At 42.2% G+C, this 23,352-nt stretch overlaps 2 protein-coding genes across 4 annotated transcripts in view; one reads left to right on the plus strand and one right to left on the minus strand.

The window, feature by feature from the left end:
• Positions 1-8,979, plus strand: part of TIMM17B (translocase of inner mitochondrial membrane 17B) — a 21,153-nt gene extending 12,174 nt beyond the window's left edge. For all 3 annotated transcript variants that reach the window (XM_070741266.1, XM_070741268.1, XM_070741267.1), the window contains exons 4-6: positions 6,365-6,493; positions 6,593-6,703; positions 7,686-8,979. In XM_070741266.1, the coding sequence (XP_070597367.1) occupies positions 6,365-6,493; positions 6,593-6,703; positions 7,686-7,774 (329 nt within the window). In that variant the 3' untranslated portion in view covers positions 7,775-8,979. The remainder of the gene's footprint in view (positions 1-6,364; positions 6,494-6,592; positions 6,704-7,685) is intronic.
• Positions 8,108-11,275, minus strand: LOC139159493 (chemokine-like protein TAFA-1). Its single transcript, XM_070736808.1, has 5 exons — positions 11,245-11,275; positions 10,851-11,005; positions 10,212-10,352; positions 9,540-9,664; positions 8,108-8,212 (listed from the first exon to the last, which is right to left on the minus strand). The coding sequence occupies exons 2-5, from the start codon at positions 10,996-10,998 to the stop codon at positions 8,108-8,110; spliced, it is 519 nt and encodes a 172-aa protein (XP_070592909.1). The 5' UTR covers positions 10,999-11,005; positions 11,245-11,275.
• Between the last annotated feature and the right edge of the window lie 12,077 nt (positions 11,276-23,352).

A 23,352-nucleotide genomic window follows, 5' to 3' on the forward strand; every position in this document is an offset into this window, starting at 1 on the left:
TCCGCCCCTTCCCCAGAATTCGCTCAGTTCGCATCCTCGGATGTGTGTGAATGCTCGTTCCTCTCGATAAAACACCTTCCCTTCGATCTCTCTTCAATAGCAAGTAAGATTTTTCCATTACTCAGCTTGCCGGCAGTTTTTTTCTCAGCCCTACAGGGCTTTGAGTTGGGGGAGAAGTTAGCGGCTCAGCCATTTGCGGTTTTTTCCCTTCGTGCTGTAGCCGCGGCCGGTTTGTTAATTCCGGCCTTGGAGGTCCTGCCGTGAGCAAGCTTTATTTTTTTCAACTAATTAAGGGCTATTTACCTCCCGCGGTGTGGGACTTGTTTTGTCTCCCGGGCTTAGTCGCTCCTATTGCAAATAACGGAGCAGTTATTTTGGCGCCAAGGCTCTGACGCCCAGTAAGTTGCACTTTCGGTTCTGCCCTAAGGGGTCGGCCATTAGTGCCTACAGCCCGCCGCCTGACCCTGGAGTCGTCGCTTTGAGTTCCCTCGGGCCTATTCTCCACGGAAGTGGCCTCCAACCAGTGTGCCTTGGTTTTTCTTAAAGTTAAGTTAGTGAGGCCTGCCACGCTGCACTTAAGGACAAGAACTCTTGGTATCGCCCAGGATTGCCTCTTAAGGCGCAGCTGCTCCTGGGCCTAGGAGCAGGGTCACCTATCCTCTTGGGAATTCCACAAAATAATTCTTCTCTCCCCTATTTTTTGGCTCAAGCCTTGTCTTCTGTAATTGCTCAGACTATGGCTTCCCTTCCCAAGAGAGGCACTACCAAAGGTTCCAAAGAGGTTAGGCCTACTGGTAATCCTTCTGAGCTTCCCCAGGCCTCTTCCTCCTCTTCCTCAGGCTCTCAGTCTTTAGCCAAGCCCACTAGGGCTGAGAAGAGAAGGGACCTAGCCCTACAAAAAATACATGATAAATCAGCCAAACGTTTTAAGGTGCAGGCCCAAATGCATATCAACCCTACCCCCCCGGAGGCCTCTAACCTGCCTCCCTCTGGGGTACCTGTGCTATCCCTGGATGAGCCAAACCTAAATCCACCCCAACCTAACCTATGGGGTTTAGGTCCAGAGGAGCCAGATATTACCGAGGATTTCCCCCAGCCAGAACCTGTTCAGGGCCTCAGGGATCCTCAGGCTTTTCCGGCTGATATTTCTTCCTTGCCACCGGAGTTTCAGTCTATCTTGACTATTCTGACTAACACTATTGATGCTAGACTCTCATCTTTAAATGTACCTCCTCTGTCTCATCCTCCCCCTCGCTCCTCCCGTCCCGTGAGTTCTTCTCCTTCCTACAGAGCCCCAGTCATGGAGGTCTCTGACTCCTCTCAGGAAGAGGATGAGGACGTGGATGCAGAAGAGGATGATGACCCCTTTCAGCGTCTGTCGGAGGATGAGGAATCTCAGATTAAGATTCCAGCCCCAGCTGCTATTTTCCCTTCGCAGCTTTTCAAATCTCTCCTGCTAAAAGCTAGAGTATCCACGGGGCTAGCCGGGCAAGAGAAGCAAGCTACTCCTTCCACAGACCCCCCAGAGGAAAATCTTCCTTACTTCATGGAGGAACAGGAAGACAATGAGGTAATTCCTATGCCCAAGTTGTTTAAGGATGCCTTGCTTAAACAGTGGGACCACCCAACCATAGGCTTCACTCCCACTCCCAAGGACAAGAAGCTCTACAAGCTCTCCCCCTCCTATGAGGAACTCCTAACATGTCCCAGGCCAGATGAACCAGTGAAGACGCTCCACTCAACGGCTGCCATGCCTGGCGAGGCAGAGGAGGTCCTCCGGCCAGAGGACAAACGACTTGAACAAATGCTCAAAAGAAGTCTCCTTGCAGACTCATGGGCCATTAAGAGTGCTGCAGCGGCATCCTTCTTTTCCAGAGCTATGCTCTTATGGCTTCGTCAGCTCCAACTACACCTGCCTCCAGATGACTTACGGGGCCAACAGGATTTCAACAAAATTTTCGCAGCTGCCCAATATATAGCAGATGCTACTCTCCAATCTTCCAGATTTGCAGCCAGATCAGTAGCAGCCTCCACAACGGCCAGAAGGCTTCTATGGCTCCGCCCTTGGCAGGCGGGGGTAAGACAGAAATGGCAGTTAGCTATGGGTCCACTGAAACGTAATCTCCTCTTCGGAGATCTTCTGGACCCTCTCCTTACGGAAAACGCAGACAAGAAAAAGGTCTTGGGACCTACCACCAAGAAGGCCCCGAAACCGCAGTCCTTTCGGCGCACCGGGCGTCAGCAGGATCAAAGCTTCGCATTTCACAAGAGCCCAGGTCAGTATTCCCCTCGCTTTCGATCCCAAGCTAGAACCACCAGGGGCAGAGGGTCCCGCTATCAGAGAGGATCCTCTACTACCAGAACTTCCAAAAGAACCAGATGGTAAGTTTTCTCACCTGCCTATAGGCGGTCGCCTAGCCTGGTTCTCTTCCGCCTGGCACCGCTCTTGTAAGGACCCCTGGGTCATTGACACAGTGGAAAGGGGCCTAAGGTTAGAGTTTATTTCTTCTCCCCCTAACCGTTTTATTTCTTGTCCCTCTCCCAGTTCCTCTCCATCTCGTATTCGAATGGAGGAGGCTATTTCTCATTTGTTGACTATTAGAGCTATTCAACCGGTCCCCTCTCTCCAGAGAGGTTTAGGCTTCTATTCCATCCTCTTCATGGTCCCTAAGACTTCTGGAGGCTGGAGAGCCATCTTGGACCTAAAGAAATTAAACCGCTTCATTAAATATAGAAAATTCAAAATGCACTCCCTATCTTCCATTTTATCAGCTCTTCATCGAGGAGACTTTATGGTGTCTCTAGATCTCACTGAGGCCTACCTCCATATCCCCATTGCCAAGGTCCATAGGAGATTTCTGCGCTTTGCCTTTCAAGGCAGGCATTTTCAGTATAGGGCTATGCCTTTTGGGCTCTCCTCAGCTCCCAGGGTTTTCACTAAACTCTTGGGATCCTTGGCGGCTCATATCCGGGCCTCTCCCATTCATATTTTATGTTATTTAGATGACATTTTAATTCATGGTAATTCCAGAGCTGGTGTAGCTGCAGACCTCTCCTCTACCATGTCGGTTCTACAGAACCATGGTTTTTCCATAAACCTTAACAAGAGTCATCTTGATCCATCCACTTCCATCCTGCATCTGGGGACTATCATTAATTCCGAAATATCCCAGGTTTTTCTCTCCAATGAGAGAAAACGCAGCATTTTGGATCTCATTGCTCGCATCCTGCCCCAGCAATCGGCCTCCATTGTCACCCTATCCTCCCTTTTGGGTAAGATGGTGTCATGTATTGGTATTGTTCCCTGGGCCCGCCTTCACGCCAGGGAACTTCAATGGCTACTATTACCATTTCAGAGATCAGGCCACAGCAACTCGAACCGACGCATCACCATCCCACCGACGGTTCGCAGATCCCTCAAGTGGTGGACTTCTCCAGCCCTAGACAAGGGATCCCCCTTCCGGTGTCCCGACCAGTTTGTAGTCACCACAGATGCCAGCCTCTCGGGCTGGGGAGCCCACGCCCAAGGTCTTTTAGCTCAGGGCACATGGTCACCGGAGGAGGCTTCCAAGCCCATCAATTGGCTAGAATTAAGAGCCGTGTCTCTAGCTCTAAAGCAATTCCAACCTCACATATCCAACCAACATGTGCTGATTCTCACCGACAATATAGCCACCAAAAGCCATATTTGCAGCCAGGGAGGCACAAGATCCAAGGCCCTCATGAGGGAGGCCCTGAAGTTGGGTCTTTGGGCAGAGAAAAATCTCCAATCGCTTCTAGCCGATCACATCTCGGGGAGCCTCAACGTCCAAGCGGACTGGCTCTCACGAGCCACCATAGATCCAGGCGAGTGGAATCTCCATCAGTCACTGTTCCACCAAATCTGCCTCAGGTTCGGCCATCCAGTGTTGGATCTATTCGCGACCAGAGACAATACCCAGCTTCCCCGCTTCATCTCCAGGTTCCCGTCTCCGGGAGCGGAGGCAGTCAATGCCCTCAGGAGTCCTTGGCCTCCAGGCCTACTGTATGCCTTCCCTCCAATTCCAATTCTGCCAGACGTGATCAACAAAATCCTCCTGGAGAAAGCACGTGTAATCCTGATTGCCCCTCACTGGCCTCGCAGGCCCTGGTTCGCGGACCTTCAACAACTGTCCGTCCAGGACCCCTGGCGACTCCCCGCTTCGGAGGATATGTTGCGGCAGGGGGCCTCCTTCCATCCGGATCCAGAGTGGTTCCACCTCACCGCCTGGCTGTTATCCGGAGGGACTTAGACCTGCGAGGGTATGACCCAGACACAGTGGAAATCATTCTGAAATCTAGAAGGGGGTCTACCAATCGGATCTACGACCATACTTGGTCCAAATTTCATCAGTGGTGCTCGCAGGAGGGCTTATCCCCCCTGTGTCTTCCCATACACAGGATAATCGCCTTCCTTATGAAAGGTTTTCACCAAGGTCTCTCTACCAGCACCATCCGCCGCCATCTGGCCGCTATCTCTTCCGTCTTGGCGGGGCCTCGCAGGCAGCCCCTACGCTCCCTTCCAGAAATCCAAGAATTTCTAAGAGGAGTGGCCAATCTCAGGCCTTCTAAAATCCACAGATATCCAACCTGGGACTTGCCACGGGTTCTCCACTCTCTTACTCAAGCACCTTACGAACCCCTGAACTCTGCGTCCCTCAGGTACCTATCCTTCAAGGTAGCATTCCTGGTGGCGATTACTTCCGCCCGACGCATATCTGAGTTGGCAGCCCTTTCTATCAGACAGGACCTCTGTCAGTTTCATCAGGATAAGGTGGTTCTGCGGCTGGACCCCACCTTTCTACCCAAGGTCAGTTCCATGTTCCACAGATCTCAGGATATCGTTTTACCTTCTTTCTGTCTCCAACGAGAGCATCCCCTGGCGATTAGATGGCACACTCTAGATCTCACTAGAGCGCTAAAGATTTATATCCAACGCACAAGATCCATCCGGAGATCTGAAGCACTCTTCATAGCCTACCATCCCAGATCCTTGGGATCCAGAGTGTCTTCCACAGTAATAGGTCGTTGGATCAGAGGGGCCATCTCAAAGGCCTACGAGACAGCTTCCCTCTCCATTCCAAGGAATATTACAGCGCATTCCACCAGAAGTGCTGCCACATCTGCCGCTTGGGCGACTCAGGCTCCGTTGGAAGAAGTCTGCAAAGCAGCCACTTGGGCCTCGCCAAATTCCTTTATAAAACACTACAAGATTGATTCGTACGCATCAGCAGACGCTGCCTTCGGAAGAAGAGTACTCCAATCCGTTATCTCTCACGATAGCAATGTACTCCCACCCTAGGGACCTATCTCTTGGGTATGTCCCATGTGACTGCTGGACCCACTCCTTCAGTACGGAGAATAGGCGTTGATTGCTTACCTGAACGCCTCTTCTCGTACGGTGAGTGGGTACAGCAGTCACTTCCCTCCCTTGTGTGGTCTTCTTTACCTTCTATTCTAATTTCTTATAACACATGAGAGTTGAACATTAAAGAGCTTCACTACTGAGCCTAGTCTACGGATTCGCGAATTCTGGGGAAGGGGCGGATCCAGCAGTCTTTTTTAATACTAGGCTCAGTTCCAACGGATTGGACAGGAGCAACCCATGTGACTGCTGTACCCACTCACCGTACGAGAAGAGGCGTTCAGGTAAGCAATCAACGCCTATTTGATCCAATTCTCAGGCATCCAACGAGTATTTATAGTAAAGTTGCTTAATAGAATAGAATAGAATTCTTATTGACCAAGTGTGATTGGATACACAAGGAATGTATCTTTGGTGCATACATTTGTCAAGAATCATGAGGTACAACACTTAATGAGTGTCACAGGGGTCAAATAAGCAATATAAACTATAAGGATACAAGCAGCAGTCATACACTCGTAAGTGGGAGGAGATGGATGATAGGCATGATGAGAAAAATTTGTAGTAATAGTAATGCAGCCTTAATGAATAGATTGACAGTGGTGAGGGAATTATTTGTTATTGTGTCTAGTTGTCTTGATGTGCGGTGCTCTATAGCGATATTTTGAGGGTAGTAGTTGAAACAATTTATGCCCAGGATGCAAGGGGTCAGTAAATATTTTCACATCCCTCTTTTTGACTCGTGCCGTATACAGGTCCTCAATGGAAGGCAGGTTGGCAGCAATTGTTTTTCTGCAGTTCTGATTATCCTCTGAAGTCTGTGGCTGTCTTGTTGGGTTGCCGAACCAAACCAGACAGTTATAGAGTTATGGGGATTATAGAGTTAGTATCAGGCAATGGTCTTTTTCGATGCAAGTTATGAATACAGTAATTCAGCATTAAACTGGTGACTCCAAAGGCTTTTTCTCTTTCTCTTCCCAGGGAGCTTTGCAGTGTGGGGTGGGCTTTTTTCTACCATAGATTGTGGTCTAGTGAAGATGCGAGGCAAAGAAGATCCTTGGAACTCCATTACCAGCGGGGCACTCACTGGGGCTGTATTAGCATCACGCAGTAAGTAGTGTTTCTTAGTTCTGCCAGTGCACATCACTCATTTATCATCACTTTCTAATAATTACTTTCTTGATCCTTACTGACTGCTTTTTCATTTAGGTGGGCCATTGGCCATGGTAGGCTCTGCTATGATGGGAGGCATCTTGCTTGCCTTGATAGAAGGTGTTGGCATTTTGTTGACAAGATATACAGCCCAGCAGTTCCAAAACCGTAAGTTATATAATGTTGAGAATAAAAGGGTCCAGAAGGAGAGAGGATTTGGGGGAAGCTGTTGGCCTCTAAATATAGTTGCAAGAAAAAAGTCCTTTTCATTGTTGGCCTTGATTTCAGAAATGCTGGAATTGAAATGTAATAATATCTAAGGGGCTAGAAGTCTCCATTACATCCTGGGGTATTGTTGGAATACCTTTTCATACTACTGTATTTCTTATGTGTAGAGGACCTGCAGCTCTCCAAACACTTGGTTGTGTGCCTCTTGGAGTCACTTGATTAGTGAAATGAGCAGCTATATAAATTTTGGGGGGAAATTCCCAGCAGCCTTAGCCAGCATTATCAATAGTGAACAATGTCATTCAAAATCCGAAGAACCAGATGTTAATGTACTTGTCTATCACCTTGTAATGATAAAATTTTGTGAGAATCTTATGAACCAATTGGCACTAGAGCTGAGGGAAGTGGTGTGAAGTCAGTTCCACTTTGTAGTGAAAGAGATTTTGGTTTTTCTAATCTCTCCCCACCCCCAGTGATGTTTCTTTGCAGTTATCCAAAGTGCAAGAAATGTATTTTCCTGATTGCCATATCTCCCCCTATTCTTATCCAAGATCTTGGTGCCTTTATAAGCATGCCACATGCCTGTCTCCTCCATCTCCTGTCTTTTAACGCAATTTGTTTTGACAATGGTGTTTTGCTAATGATTCTATAAATGTGTTCCAGGGTTTCACTTCTTCCCATGCTGTCTGGCACTTTCCTTTATTTACTGATTGACATTTCAACCTCTTTTGAATTTTCTAATAGTAAAAGTTGAGATTTTTCACTTAATGAATCACTTCTCCCTTAAACCCCCGCCCATCTTTCCTCTTGGCTTCACCGTTGTTACTTCTGCTTCAGAAAGTTTTCCCTGCTGCTTCCTATCATGGATAATAGCAGCTTTATGTTTTCATATATCACTAATGGGTCCTTCTTTTCTTCTTAGCCAATCCCTTTGGAGAAGATCCCAGTCAACTGCCTCCCAAAGATGGTTCACCACCTACAGGATATACAGGCTATGGACAATATCAGTGAGCCAATGTGGGGCCTGAATCACTTCTATTTTTAGAACCAAGCAAGATTTTTCCCCTTGAAACTAAGACATTCACCCAAGAGTGCAAGCAAAGCAAGGAAGGGATTTGGTTCTTAGAGTTATCTTTTAGGTTTGACAGAGGGGAGTGGCAGGGAAAATGTGATTGGGTGTTTGGGCTGTATAATATCTACCTCTACGAGGAGTTAAGAAGCCTGCAGTGATGAAATGAGGTGCCCCCAGGATTAATTCCATACAATGACGGAACCAAAGCTTATTAGGAAAACTTGGAATCCTAGAATAATATTTGCCTGAAAAACTGGGGTGTGCAATTACAATTAGTCGACCGGCGAATTATAAAGGGCTGTTTTCCTGACTTTTTGATGGAAGCACTCCTCCAATTTTCTCTGTTTGGTGGGAACTTCTCTTAAGTTATCTTTTGTCTGTAAACAAAGAATATGTTTTCCAAAGCCGTGGATGAAAGAGTTATTGTAAAAAGGGGAAGCTCTGCCACTCTACCAATGATGATATCCTGTGGTAGATCTCTTCGTTGTAGGTCAGATGCCTGTATGCTATTGAGCCAGAATAAGAGATGCTGCTACCCTGAATCCTCATCCTTTTCCTTCACTTAATAGTACTGTTATTGCTGGTTGCTTAGGTTTGGGGAGGTGGGGGAGGCAAAGAGGGAATGATGGTGGATCAAAACAGGATTTCTGGCCTTGACTCACCTTAAAAGGTTGGGTAGGCCTCCCTTAGAACTAAGTTTTATTCCAGTAAAATACTGTATTAGTTCCACCTTTAGAAGAACTAACTAAGACAGACTGGCAGAACAGAGAGAGTCTCTCAGTTGCCTAAAAAGCCATCCAGGATATTGAAATAGTGCTGTAGTTATAGATACCAAACAATCCAAAGCTCTTTTGGGATCTAAATTGACATTACCCCTCCCTCCCCTGCCCACCTAAACCAACCCACTTCTAATCCGGCTATATAATTTTAGTTTCAATTTTATATACTTGGCCTTTGTGGGCTAAGGACTCATTCAAAATTCAAACGGCCTATTAAAGATAGCATTAAAATTTTACAGACCCAGTAGTCCATTTTCTCAAACTTGAAGTTCGCCTAATAGTGGGGCAATTTGTATTTCGATATCATTGTAAAGAAAGACACTGTATTATATTACAGATGTAAATACAAAATTGGCTTTTTTGCATCTGTTTTGGAGAATTTAATTATCCATTTGACAAAAATGATAATTATGGTATATAGGAAATATCTCAGCGGTCTTTCACAAGAAAGTTTAGAATCATTTGAACCAAGTTGCTATACTGTCTCGTCCCCCCTCCAAAAAATAGGGCTGTATGTTCTTTCTGTTAATGAAAAGTCTTTGATTCCGTTTCCCTTAACAAAGAGCAGCACTGTCTTCTGCAAAATCACAGCAATATGATGTTTTGTCTTTCCCAACGGACAAAAGGTTTGCAAACCCACTAGCATTCATCATGAAGTTGATGATAATTACAGTATTTGAAATCTGTCATGCCTTCCTCAGAGATGGGTTTTCCATTATAACAGACTTTTATTTCCTGGGATGGATCTGAAAAACAAGACAGGATAAATTATTAAATGAAAATTAAATCTCAATTTGTACAATGGGCTTAAAAAGAAAGAAACAAAACCCTACAATCCTTAACACTATATACACGCTTGAGATACAGGAAAAGAAGTGGCATCCTGTGCAGGCATGGCTTTTGTCAGGGTTGTGAGAGACCTTACCTTGGTGGTTTTAACACGGTTTCCTAATGAGCACATCCAGCCTGAGTTGTCAGGTAATGCTTTGCACTCCTCTTCAGCCTGGCAGGGCTGCATATCACACCACCACTTTCCTGTCACAATGGAGGCTGTAGAATAGAGGGAGACACTTGTTATTATTCCTCTTTAAAGCCATGAACTTTACTGACATTGGTAATTGGCAATTCAGTAGATTTGTAGTCGAGAGGTAATGCCTCTAGTCTGTTTGGGCCTCTTGGCATCAAGAGTTATAGACCGGGGGGAAATGGGACTTCCTGAATTCCATACTAGCTAGCTGTCCTTGAATCAAGTATCCTGCTTTATCATGGAAGCCTGAGCATAATAAATACTATTTGAGGACTTTTAAGACCACCATAACCACTACTTACATCTGGGCTGAAAGCCATTACATAGAACATGCATACAGTCCTCTAATAAAAGAGGCTACAACTATCAAGCCCTTCAATCATCTTTTCTTCAGTTTACATGCTAAGCCATCCTCATCTTCACCAATATCTGTTTATGCACATTTTGGATCCATGGTTTTAATCTCTTCCCAGGATTTTTATTGCTTAGATTTTTGATCCGTATATCCCCTAGGGTTTTTCCTGCCACTTGGGGTTAGGAGAAAGAAAGATCTTGGCTCCTAGTACTTACTATCCACACAAGAAGGTTTGCCGCGGGTTGTGCCAGCCACTTTGCCTTGGAGACAGGAGCATTGGATAGTTTGGGACCGTTCTTCAATATGGTTGCGGTTGCAGCAGCGTTTGACAGCAATCACTTTGCAGGTGCCCCCACCTGTAGTGGGGAGCAGTTGAGAGGGAAGATGGGAGGAGAAAGCAGTACTGAGGGTTTTGGTCTGCTGCACTTTTTTTTTTAGTGCGGAAGAGTGAAAGTTCTGATCTGGTGTCAACATCTACACATATACAAGTACTTTATCTCTTGCCATGTGTCAAAACTGCAAGCAAATTGGAATGAATCTGGATGATAGTTATTTGAAATGTTATTTGCATTGCCAAATTTGCTGTTGTTTGGGTGGAGTTGCTGTGTCCGGTGATGCTTAAGTATTATTATGCTTATTTCAAAGATTTCACCTCTACATGTTACAGTAATTCTCTTTGTGCATACAAACAATTGGGGGGTGCTCAAACAGTGATGTTAACAGAAAATGCACAAACTATTATCCAATCAGATAATTTGGGAAAAGACAGTAGACCCTAAGTTTCCAAAAACGAAGGCTGGAGTTGATACCTTTTACTTGGATACTCAACCTTCCCCAGAACAGAAGGTACTCACTGATCACTGGAATTTGATCTCCTGTTGTCTGGTACCAATATTGATCATGATGATGTTGACTCGGAATGGGAAACACTTGAGCAAAGGTGCCCGGCCACATGAGAATGATGGAAATCATTAGGAATGCTGGAAAGGGGTGACACATCATGATAGAGCTGCAAAAGAAGGATGGGATAGCGAGAAGGGAAAGGAAAATGGAATCCAAGTTTATCTTGTACTTCTTACTTAATCGTAGCTTTGGCAAAATTGCCACAGTGAAGAGAACGGTTGCATCATAGCCATCTGGGACTGCTCTTCCTGGTTTTTGAAGTGCATGACCACATAGGTTCAAGCTAGCAGAAAAGAAAGGGATTTTTAAAAAAAAACAAAACCCACCGACAAAATTTTATGATACCTGTGTACTTCTCTTCAGGAAAGACTCCCCAGATCTTTGGAAGGCCTTTTCTCAATGTGAATTCTTACAGTTGTGTCTTTAAAAAAAAGGAAAAAAGAAACAAAAGTATTGGGCATCACCAATATATTACCAAAAGTGCATACATGCCTATTAAAAATATTGTTAATTGTAAAAGTATACCATGCACCTACAAAACTGCTAAATAGATGGGATTGTATATATTTGATTTTCTTCACCACTTTAAAATGCAAAGTGAAATGAAATTAGGATTCACTTTTCCAGAATTCTGTATTAGGACTAATATCCATCTTGTGTTATTGTTTATTTGGCATATTCTCAATTTGTCCCAAACAAAATACATTTTACATTGTTTGACTTTCACACTTTTGACAGGTTTGCTAATACAGTGGTACCTCGAGATAACGACTTTAATTCGTTCCGGACCTGGGCTCTTAAGTCGAGCAGCTCTTATCTCGAACGACTTTTCCCCATAGGAATTAATGTAAATAATTTTAATTGGTTCCAGCCCTCAAAAAACTCACAAAAGTTAGTCTAAATTATGCAGAAAGACATGTTTTTAACGAAGAAATGTACATGTACATATAAATGAATAATGAAGTTTCTTTCACTTAACTTGTAAACTTTCTTAAACTTTTAAATTTACATATGTTCAACTTCTCTGCCACCCAATCCTGTAGGACAGAGGTCCCCAACCCTTTTTGCACCAGGGACCGGCTTTAAGCGATCAAGAGAGGAATGTGTGAATGAATGGACGGAGGGTGGGAAGGAAGGAAGGAAAGAGGGAAGGGACAGGAACAGAGGAAGGAAGCAAGGAAACTTATGAAAGGGGAGAGTAAGAGAGGAATGAGTGAAGGAGGGAGGGAGGGAAGAAGGTGGGAAGGAGAAAGAAAAGAAGAAATAGAGGAAGGGGAAGGTAAAAGAGAGAAAGAAAAAGAGAAAGAAAGAAAGAAAGGGGGAAGGGACAGGAACAGAGGAAGGAAGCAAGGAAACTTATGAAAGGGGAGAGTAAGAGAGGAATGAGTGAAGGGAGGGAGGGAGGGAAGAAGGTGGGAAGGAGAAAGAAAAGAAGAAATAGAGGAAGGGAAGGTAAAAGAGAGAAAGAAAAAGAGCAAGAAAGAAAGCTGCAAGCACCCCCCCCGAGTCCCCCAGGCCGGCTGCAACCTTTTAAAACACGCGCGCCGCTTCGCAGCTGTCTCCTGAAGCCGAACGCGGAAGTTAGCGTTTGGCTTCAGGAGACAGCTCCTTGGCGCTTGTATCTCGAATTTGGGCTTGTAAGTAGAACAAAAATATCTCTCCCCTCCCAGCTCTTATCTCGAGTTGCTCTTAAGTAGAGCAGCTCTTATGTCGGGGTTCCACTGTACATATTTTGCAGCCCAGGACTGATCAGGAATACAGTAGCTTGAAGACTACCTTACTCTGTTTTCTGTGCTGCAAGCTCAGGAAGATATTTATTACCTTAGACCAGTGATGATGAACCTATGGCACGAGCCATATCTGCTGGCACGCAAGCTGTTGCCCTAGCTCAGTTCCAATGTGCATGTGTGTGCCAGCAGCTTATTTTTGGCTAGCACAGAGGCTATGGGAGGGCATTTTTGGCTTCCAGAGAGCCTCTGGGGAGACGGGGGAGGACGTTTATTCCATCCCCCAGCTCCAGGAAAGCCTTTAGAGCCTGGGGAGGGCAAAACATGAGCTTATTGGGGCCACCAGAAGTTGGGAAACAGTCCGTTTCTGGTCTCCAGGGGGCCCCGGGGGACAAAAGAAGCTGTTTCACCCTCCCCAGGCATTGAATTATGGCTCACGCATGCCCAATATCGCACACCCACGCTCTTTTGGCACCCAAGGGAAAAAAGGTTTGCCATCACTGTCTTAGACTAACCTTATTGACCTGAATGGGCATCTTATTTCTGAATTAGCAATTAAGCATATTCAATCAGCAGCAACACTTGTTTCAAAGGAGTTTGTTGTTTGTTCAGCCTAGATGAAAGAGGGCAGAATCAACTCGAGAAAACTAAAACAATGTAACTAGAACAACAGTTGAGTAATGTTTATTTTCAGAGATATGAAACAGAGATGTTCCTGTATTGATTTTTACAAATGCAAACTACAGGTAGTCTTTGACTTACAACCACAATTCAGTCCAAAATTTATGTTGATAAGCGAGACATTTGTTAAAGTATTGCCCCTTTTTATGACTGTTCTTGCCACATTTGTTAAGTGAATTACTTCAGTTGTTAAATTAGTAACATGGTGGTTAAGTGAATCTGGTTTCCTCATTGACTTTGCTTGTCAGAAAGTTGCAAAAGGTGAACACATTACCCTGGAACACTGCAATTGTCATAAAGGTGAGTCAGTTGTGAAGCATTATGAGACCACGAGGGATGCTGCAAGGATCAGAAGTGTGAAAAACAGCCATAAATCATGTTTTCCAGTGTTGTAACTTAGAACAGTCACTAAGCAGACTGTTGTAAGTCAAGGATTACCTGTATGATTTGTTGGTGAAGAGTTTGGACCATTTTGTGATGCTCTGTGGGACAATGTTAATGTATTCATTCTGTGACATGACGGGAGAAGTTTTTCTTCAGCATATCTATAGATCTTTTGCTTTGAGGCTTTTCTGTTGGAAAAGTGATATATGGAAGTATAGAATCATAACAATTTGGAATTATTAAGAGGTGGACCTTTAGTTTGTCTAGAATTCTCTTCTGGTCTATAAGATTCCCAGTTTTTCAGCAGGCATCCTATGGTGAAAGGAAATTGACCTGTGCATTAATGTTACTTCAATTTCCATAAGTTGACCTGCAAACTTAGAAGTGTGATCTAAATACATGGTTACTCATAATGCAGAGAAGCCATTTTCCCAGCTAGATGCCCTGAGCTATTTCTTGAAGAAGCTACAAAGAAGCATCTTTTCCGTTGGTTCCTGCACTATTATCCTGCTGGGGGTGAGGTTCACCACACATACTCTTGGCCTTCCAGAAGAGTGCAAGTAAATGATGCTGAGAAAGCACCTTGAGAGGGAATAAGAAATGTTGAAAATAGTTCAACCCCATGTAGAACAAAGCAAAATTTGTACGTATGGATCGTGGCTAGCATTTATAATGCAAGAGATCTTTATTTATTTATTTATTTATTTATTTATTACTTGGATTTGTATGCCGCCCCTCTCCGAAGACTCGGGGCGGCTCTTGAGTTAATGCTAACCAGTTCAATTTAATGTATCAACTCTGTGCCTCTGCTGTAGAAAAAAAGGGCAACAGCATATTAAGAATTATAAAATAGATTATATAATGTCCTTATATAAATTGTGTGACAGGAACTGGAACATTGGGTGCGTTTCTGATTGCCACACCTCAAAAAGGTTACAGTGAATCTGGAGAAGGTTCAGAGGAGGGTAACTAAGATGATCAAGGTCAGGAGCCTTTATGAAGAAAGACTAGAATGTGTGTGTGATTTTTAATCTAGAAAGAAAGCAAATGAGAGGGATGTGACAGTGCAGAAAGCTATATGTGGTGTGAATAAAATGGAAAAAGAGAAACAAATTTCCCCTTCCCAAAATACTAGAAGCAGAGATCGCCCAAAGAAATTTGAACCCTGGAAAAATCCAGCAATGCATATACTGTACAGTAATAGTATATAAGATAGGGATATAAATTCCACTCTGATAATTCCATCTTATATTAGACCCAGTCCAAGTGATTCCTCATTATTGCACAAGAGGAAGGTTGCTTACAGAAAGTGTGTTTTCTCATTTGATCAAGCCAAATGATTTAACTATGGAAAGCATTGTTAGATTAAAGTGCCAAGACATATATTGTGTAATACAATCATTAAGTCAGTTGATTCCTCCAAAATGACAGTCTCACTCTAGTAGGAGAGGATCATGTTATACTCGGTCCCTAGAACCACAGATAGTATAGTATTAAATCTAACCCATAAAACATTCTCTGTAAAATGGAATTAAAATAAATATTTAAAATATGCTACTAAATAGTGGCTAAATAACAGTCCCTGTGTTCCTGTGACCTCCCACTTCAATTCTTGCTCTAAGGTTACAAGAAAGCACCACTAAATAAAAGCAGCATAGGAATTATTCTTACTTACAGGGACTGCTATTTAGAAGTAAGAAAAATCCCTATGCTGCTTTTATTAAGTGGTGCTTTCTTGTAACCTTAGAGCAAGAATTGAAGTGGGAGGTCACAGGAACACTATGCTTTTCTTTGAGAAAATAACTGAGAAGAGAGGGAGATAGCCTCTCACACAATGTATTTTAAATCAGTACCTTAATTAGCAAAATTTTAAACTTGCCTGTATAGAGAAAATACTTGCTCCTAAAGGCAAGAGTGTTGAACACAAGAATTGCAGCTCACGTAATCTAGCTCTCAAAAATTTCTATAAGCTTCTACAGTCTGCTGTACAGTAAAAGACTAAAAAGACACAATATAAATAATGGATTGTATTATTTAGAGTGCCAAAAGGTATTGATTGGTTAATAACTTCAAATGTTACTTGAAGCACTTGAAATCATGCTTACGCACTCATAACATCTATTCAAATGGAAATGCAATAAATTGTGCAATACCTTGTATAAGAACTTTCCGAGGAAGAGCTCATTGAACATTTTATGCAAATGAAATCAAAGTCCCGGATTTGTTATTCCTGTGGAGGTTGAAATGTGCCAGTGACACATTTTATGCCAAATAATTGTTTCTGCTGCTGCGGGAAAGTAACTCCTAACTTGGGAACTTTGTCCCACTACATTGAGAATATCCAAGATTCATTCTTGGATATTTTAAAATTCAACAAACTACCATAGCGCTTTCTATGAATACCACCCCATCCCATTTTATATGAGTTCCAATGCAGAAGGAGACAGAAATACAGAATAAACAATTTCATATACAGTAGGCAAGTGATAAAAGCTACAGACTTAGTTCAAGTGGAATATTTGTACTGTTTATATCAGGAGCAACGATAAATGGAATTTTAATTTTGCTTGGAAATTTGAGACATTTTTAAAATGACTGGTTCATTTTATAAAATACTGGTGTAGTTTATTACTTGATTACCATTTCTCCCCTAAATCATTACCTACCATACTACAACATTACCTGAACAAACGTTTAATAGTCACCCAGGGCTCATTCTCATTTCTTACCTGTGATCCTGTCCTTGGTGCTGAAGTGTTCTCACCTCTCTGTCCCAGTCATGGCAGCAGGGTCTATGGAGCCTGGAAGCATCCTCTTCTTTGTTCGTATTAATTCTCTTTTTTTGGAAAAGATGGAGAAAAATGTTCCGAGTGCTCAGAGTTCTGGAACCAAAGTCACTTTTCTGGCAGCTTCGATCTGCCCTGATCATAACCTTACAATCTAGCAACTCACTGCTCTCTCAGCCAGATTTGGTGCCTGAACCAAAAGTTCTGGCTGCAATCCCTCCTTCTGTAACCCAGCAGATGCCTCAGTATCTGTGCAAGATTTTGAGTCTGTCTGTTCCTCAGCTTTGCTTTGACTGATACATGTATACACATGTGTATGTGTAGGAGAGCTCCAGACGGCCTCTTTTGTGCTTTTCTCCTTTATGCTTGCTGTTCAGAGAGCCCTCCTGCTACATCCCACACAATGCTGCCTCCTCCAGATTTTGTTTCTGACACCACTCTTGCTGGGATATGAGCCAGCTTTGATGGTCTCTCTTTGCCTTCACTGCTTCTCACTTTGGGATAAAGTGTTAAAAAAAGGTTGGAGCCACAGAGGATGTATCTAGACATTTCTGTAATTATTTGATGAAAGAAAAGAAAAAGAGAATGAAACAAGGAAAGGAAGGAAGGAAGGAAAGGTAACATAGGTCATGCCTATTTTGCTGCCCTAGGATTGGTGACACAGTTTATTTCTGTTCTTATAAAACAATGAGAGGTATGTTTTATTTTAAAACATTTGATTTGCAAAAGAGTATGTTTTGTATGAAAATTGCACAGGAATAAGGTGTGGTTATATTGTGGTAGATATTAATCTATAGCTGAAAATTCCGATATTTCAGTGCTGTTATCTTAATTTCCCCACCTTGAGACTATGTGGCCAGTACCAGCATGTTTTCCTCTCATTCCTTTTCAATCTTAGCCATTTATCCCAGTTTGAAGATCCAAAAGACAATGATTGAGATTGCAGAGATCAATGGTGGAGAGTGATGGATCCTAGTGAATCCCATTGTTTTCTTTTTCTCCAGGACCAATTTCATCATTAGACACAGATGATGGTAATTGAGATGAGGTTGATAGATTGAATTACAATTTATCCTTTCCACCGCCTCTTCCTCATCCTATTCTGCATTGATGATTAATATCTCCGTGGTTAAACACCATCTTCACTAATATGCAGTAGAAATCGCAATTGGCAATGTAAGCTCTGGTGTCAATTGAAAATGAGGGTGTGAGGAGTGAAATGTGATAAAATGTCCTAGACAAATCTAGGTTTGCTATTGACCCAGTATCACTAAAGATGGTGAGAATAATGACAAAGTATGTGTGTTGGTGTAATACACAATTTATTAATGAGGTCAGTTATGAATAGATTAACTGTTCAGTTGCTTGATGGGCTTTTATGATGACTATCTTATACTGCATTGAAAGTAAAACTTTGCAAGTGTAGCAACCAATAGTAGGCTAGTACTAGGATTTCAAAAAGCCCAGAGGGGTAAACTTGCTTGCCTGGAATGTGAACTATGATTTTTCACTGATGGGACTTTTATTATTTTTATAAAGTGAATTACATTATTAAAGGGACATTGTTCCCTTGGGCACATCCAAAGTGTGTTTTCATTAAGAATAGGGAAAATGAAAAAAATTATCTCTAAATACAGTTACAACAGTTAGTTCATTTAGTGTCTATTTGTTCAGTACAACGATATTGGAAAAAAGTGACTTATGAGCATATTTCATACTTATGACCATTGCAGCATCCTCACGGTCACGAGATTGACTGGATATTTGACAACTGATTCACAGTTACAATGGTTGCAAGCTTTTTCTGACATGGCAGCTGCCCAGTGGAACATTATCACACACACACCATCTCCAAAATGAGGCAGACCCTCCATGACATCCTTCCAGAGATCCCTTAAAAAGCAGCTCTGTGTCAACAGGCCTGGGGATCTCAAAGTTTGCCACCTTTCATTTAGTGACCGAAGTTAACAATGACCTAAAAAAAGTGACTTTCACACTGAACAACTTGCAGCATCTCCATGGTCACATGATCAAAATTCAGCCACAGGACAACTGACTCATGTTTATGACAGCTGAAGTCTCCAGGGGTCACGTGATCACCTGATGTGATCTTCTGACAAGCAAAGTCAATGGGGAAGCCAGATTCACTCTACAACCAAACTAAGAGCTGCAATGACTCACTTTAACAATTGTTTGCAGGACAATTCATAAAATGGGGGCAAAGCTCACCTAACCAAGGTCTTGCTTAGCAGCAAAAATTTGGGGCTCAATTGTGGTTGTGAGACAAGGACAATCCTGTGTTGCATTTCCTCCCGTCTACATTCAGGATGAGGATTGGTTTTGATGGGAGGAAGTGCAAGCTTTACACATTCAGTGTTGGAATCTTCTTCACGATGACTCCGTTGCTCAATTCCTGCTAGTGCCGCTTTGCTATCGTGACTAATGGCGACTGGTCACCTCCAAAATGGCTGCTGGTCAGGAAACTAAAAATTGGTTGCCTCTGGGGTCTGCAACCACCCATGTGCACACCAAAAGTGTTTGCCTGCCTCACTACTCCTACAGAGCGCTTCTGACCCAATTTTGGGTGCTCTAGCTGCCTTGGTTTGGCGCTACCCCCAGGAACTCAGAGGGAAGCAATCATCATCCTGGCTCCAGCTCCGCCTTCCCCCCTTGTCTACTATTGAGCACCCCCCCCCAAAATAAAATTATTTAGACAATGTATTTCAAATAAAACGTTCAGATATTTTTAAGAGATACAAAATAGTAGAGATGGGCAAACTGAAATACTCTGCCATCTGTTGGTAGATAAATTCAAACAAATACATCCAGGGAGGAAAAGTAGAAGAGAGACTAATTTTAGGTGTGTGCAGACTAAATTGAGGAGAAAATCTTTAAAAATTGGTTTTTTAAAGATTTTCTCAGTTTTGTCTGCACAAAATGACTATGAGAGTGGAAAGATCACAAAGACAGAGATGGTATCAGGAAACTAAAAGCTCAAAATAGTTCAAGGTGTACATAGGAAGTGATATTTAAAGCAAAATAAACAGACTATTAATTGTTCAGTGAAGAATGCAGAAGAGAAGAGGGGAAACATTTACAATTACAGTATTCAATTCCTAACTTAGGTCAGACTGAGAAAAAGAGTTTATTAGAGAAATATAAAGAAAGTGATTAAAAATAATTTCAACATGAGCTTGACAGAAACAGGGAATTTCTATTGACCTTGATTGATTTCAGATTTTTCAGGGCCAGATAGATTGCATCAAAGCTCCTGAAGAAAGCTGGCCAAATCTTTTTGTTTATTACATTTATTTATGAATTAAATTTGTATTTATACAAATTTGATGGATTATATTTCATATTTTGAATAGATCACTTCCCTAGCTGTATGAATTAGTCTGTCAAGTAAAATATAGACCCTTGTCTTGACATCAACTTTTTTTTTCAACAAATAGAATAAAATATTTTATTGGCCATGTGAATTTGTCTCCAGAGCAGAAGCTCTCGGGGTACAGGCAAAGCAACAGAATAAGAACAACAGCAGCAACAACAACAATAATAACAACAACAACAACATGGCAGCAACCATTAACAACAGCTAGTGATATTTGTGACACTTTTTAAAATGTCCAGTTGACATGAGTTTTATGTTTAATGAATAAACGAGATCATAACACCACCATCAAGACCCAAGACAGAGAAAAATAGCCTATTATTTTCTGCTTAGCAAAAGCAGACAGGGTGAATCTTAGACTGTTAAGTGTCCTTGACTTGCCTTTCAAAAGTGAATAGTATAGTCTTCACCATGCAGTGACCTCCTCAGATGCCAAAAGTTGTAGAATGTAAGAAGCAACACTTAGCATTGTAACGATGGTTGGTCTTTTTCAGCATTTTCAGCAATCTTTGGATGTAGAGGTATAGGAAAAACCCATCAGATCTGACATACCATTAGGTAGCATAGCTAAATCCTAAATTAAAAATATCAGTACGTAAGATCTGAAAATACTAGAATGATTTTTAACAGAGATCTTCAAAAATGCAAAAATCTTCACTTAGGAAACAGGTAAGAGATGGGTTTATCTGTCTTCCCTAATACTGATCTTAGTATTTGATTAGGAACTATATACATAGGTTAGTCAGTCCCCAACCTCAAATATTCTTCCTAAGACTAACAATTGTTCCATGGAGAAACCAATGACCTTGAGAGAAAATGAAACTGTATGCATCTAAACAGAGATTGATAGAGATGTTACATTTGAGGTACTTGCACTGGGAAAAGAGTTTGCCTGGATTACATAATTGACCTTCTAGCTCTACTATTATGCCTCTATGTACTCATGATATACTGATGTACTGTTACTATACTCTTAATTGATTTGCCTCAGTAGATGATATGGAAGGGGATGGAGGGTGGAAATGTATTTGGTTAGTTCACCAGAATTGCTTGATAAACTTTTAATAAGATGAAAAGTGGATTACATTTTATTTTGAAAGGAATCATATTCTGCCACGGAGCTACAAGCATGCAGTTTGCAAATATTCCTTAATCTCTTCATTGTTTGTTTAAAAAAAATAAAATAACAGGTTTTGTGGCCTGACAAAGTTTGAAAGCCCCTGCTCAAAGGGCTTCCAACACTGTCCTTCTGCAATATATCTTCAGTCAAACAAGATGTGATACCTATTTTAGAACTGGAATTCTACAAAGCTGTAATGACAGCAGAGGTCAAGCAAAGCATTTTCAGTGATCTTAGATTTCAGACGAGACAAAAAGGAAAAGGAAGCAATCTCCTTATGGTGAAAATGACAATCTACCCTTTTACTGGCAGTGGATGATGGGAAGGCATTGCTCGCTTGATTTTGCTAGCCAGCAAGAAGGTAGCCACCAGACTTGTAGTTCAGCAACATCTGAATGGGCCTCTTTAGGAAGGGAAACCCCTATTCATGAGTGTAAATCCATTAAAGGGTGATAATATTTATTAGGATCAGCTACAGGAGAGAGGGACTTAAATCTTCCAGGATTTTTGTTAAATTTAAAAACGGGACAACAGAAAAGTTCCAAAAGAATGAGTACTTATTTTTATTTTATTTTTTTATTTATATATATTTGTCAAACAATTACAAGATGGTAATTTGTATAAACATAACATTATAAAAAGTAATGATAAAGAATGATAAAAGACAGGACAGGGATGGTAGGCACAATGGTTTGCTTATGCACACCCCTTACAGACCTCTTGCAAAGGAGGAGAGGTCAATTATAGATAATATAAGGTTAAAGGTTAGGAGTAGAAACCAGAGTCAGGTAGTGCATTCCACGCGTTGATTACTCTATTGCTGAAGTCGTATTTTTTTGCAGTCTAGTTTAGAGTAGTTAACCTTTAGTCTAAATTTATTACGTGCTCGTGTGTTGTTGAAGTTGAAGATGAAGTAGTCACTAACAGGAAGGACATTTTTGGTAGATGATTTTACTATACTGTAGTTAAGACGGAACGGAGGCAACGGAGTTGTAAGTTGTCTAGTCGAAATATTTAAAGTCTGGCGGAGTAAGATATTTTGTTGCGGGAAGAGGAGTGAAGGACTCTTCTTGTGAAATATTTCTGGACTCTCTCAATTGTGTTGATGTCGGATTATGTTCTAACTCTTGTTCCTTCAATACGCGTTTTGTCTTGAATACTATCCAAACTTCTGTAGAACTCAAAAGCTGCCATGCATAAGCTTCATTCGCGCTGCTTTGCTTTCAGAAAGGGGACCTCAGGAACCGTTGGAGTCGGGTTGCTCCGCAACGAGGTCCCGTCTCTACAAACAGCAGCAAAACCACGAAGTGGTAAATTGAAATCCCAGTCATAGAGTCATCATTTCCGGTTCCCATTTGACTCCGCCAAGCTTAAAGTAAGGGTGGCGGAAGTATGCAGTTAACCTAAGTACAGTACTGTACTTGTTCAACACACCTATTTGTGGCAGTATCTTCCTCACGTGGGGGGCGAATTGTAGTTTATCGATCCCAGTTCGACATAAGCCATAAGGCTATAAGGAACCTTTTATTTACCTCAGTGTAACGATAGAAATTATACTTCCTTTATTCCGAGGAGGCAAAAACCTTAAGCAGTACGCCCATATACATTATGTGTAAATTATACTGTACAGTATTCCTATTTTAAATACAACACAGCAGGCATAGGATATGCGAAGCCTCCTTGCTCTCTGCATCAGAGCTCCTCTATGCTGGAGATGGGCGTTTTAGAAAACATTAAGATAAATTTTGGATTTATATACCAAATGAAACCACTAACAGATCTTCACGATCTTATCCTCCTCTCTTCTGAGGGACGTTTTTGAACCTTTCACCAAGACAGCCTGTTTCTAGCAGGACGGGAAACTCGATTTTGCCATAAACTGCAGGATTGGTTTGTCCGAAATATGTGGTAAATCATATGGGTTTGTTTGGTGATTTTTTTAAAAGCACAGGTTGGGGGAAAAAAACCCCAGTGGCCAAAGAAATGCTTAGAACTCTACTGCGAAAATCCGGCATAATTTAATTTAATTGACTTCTATGCTGCCCAATCCTGTGGGCGGTTTACAACAATATAGGACACAATAGAAAGAGGCGGGATGTTGTGGGATCCTTCAGTTTCCTCTAGGGCAATGTTTTTCAATCTTGGAACATACTTTAATGTTTATGTGAACTTTAATTCCCAGAATTCTCCATGATAGCAGAGCAATTCTGAGAGTTGACATGCACACATCTTATTCTCTCTCTCTCTCTCACACACACACACACACAGTGTGGACTTCAACTCCCAGAATTCCCCGGGCAGGATGGAATCCTGGGAGTTGAAGTCCACCCACCTTTAAAGTCGCTGAGGTTGAGAAGCCCT

The sequence above is a fragment of the Erythrolamprus reginae genome, chromosome 2 (genome assembly GCF_031021105.1).
Source record: "Erythrolamprus reginae isolate rEryReg1 chromosome 2, rEryReg1.hap1, whole genome shotgun sequence".
NCBI classification, from domain to species: Eukaryota; Metazoa; Chordata; class Lepidosauria; order Squamata; family Dipsadidae; genus Erythrolamprus; species Erythrolamprus reginae.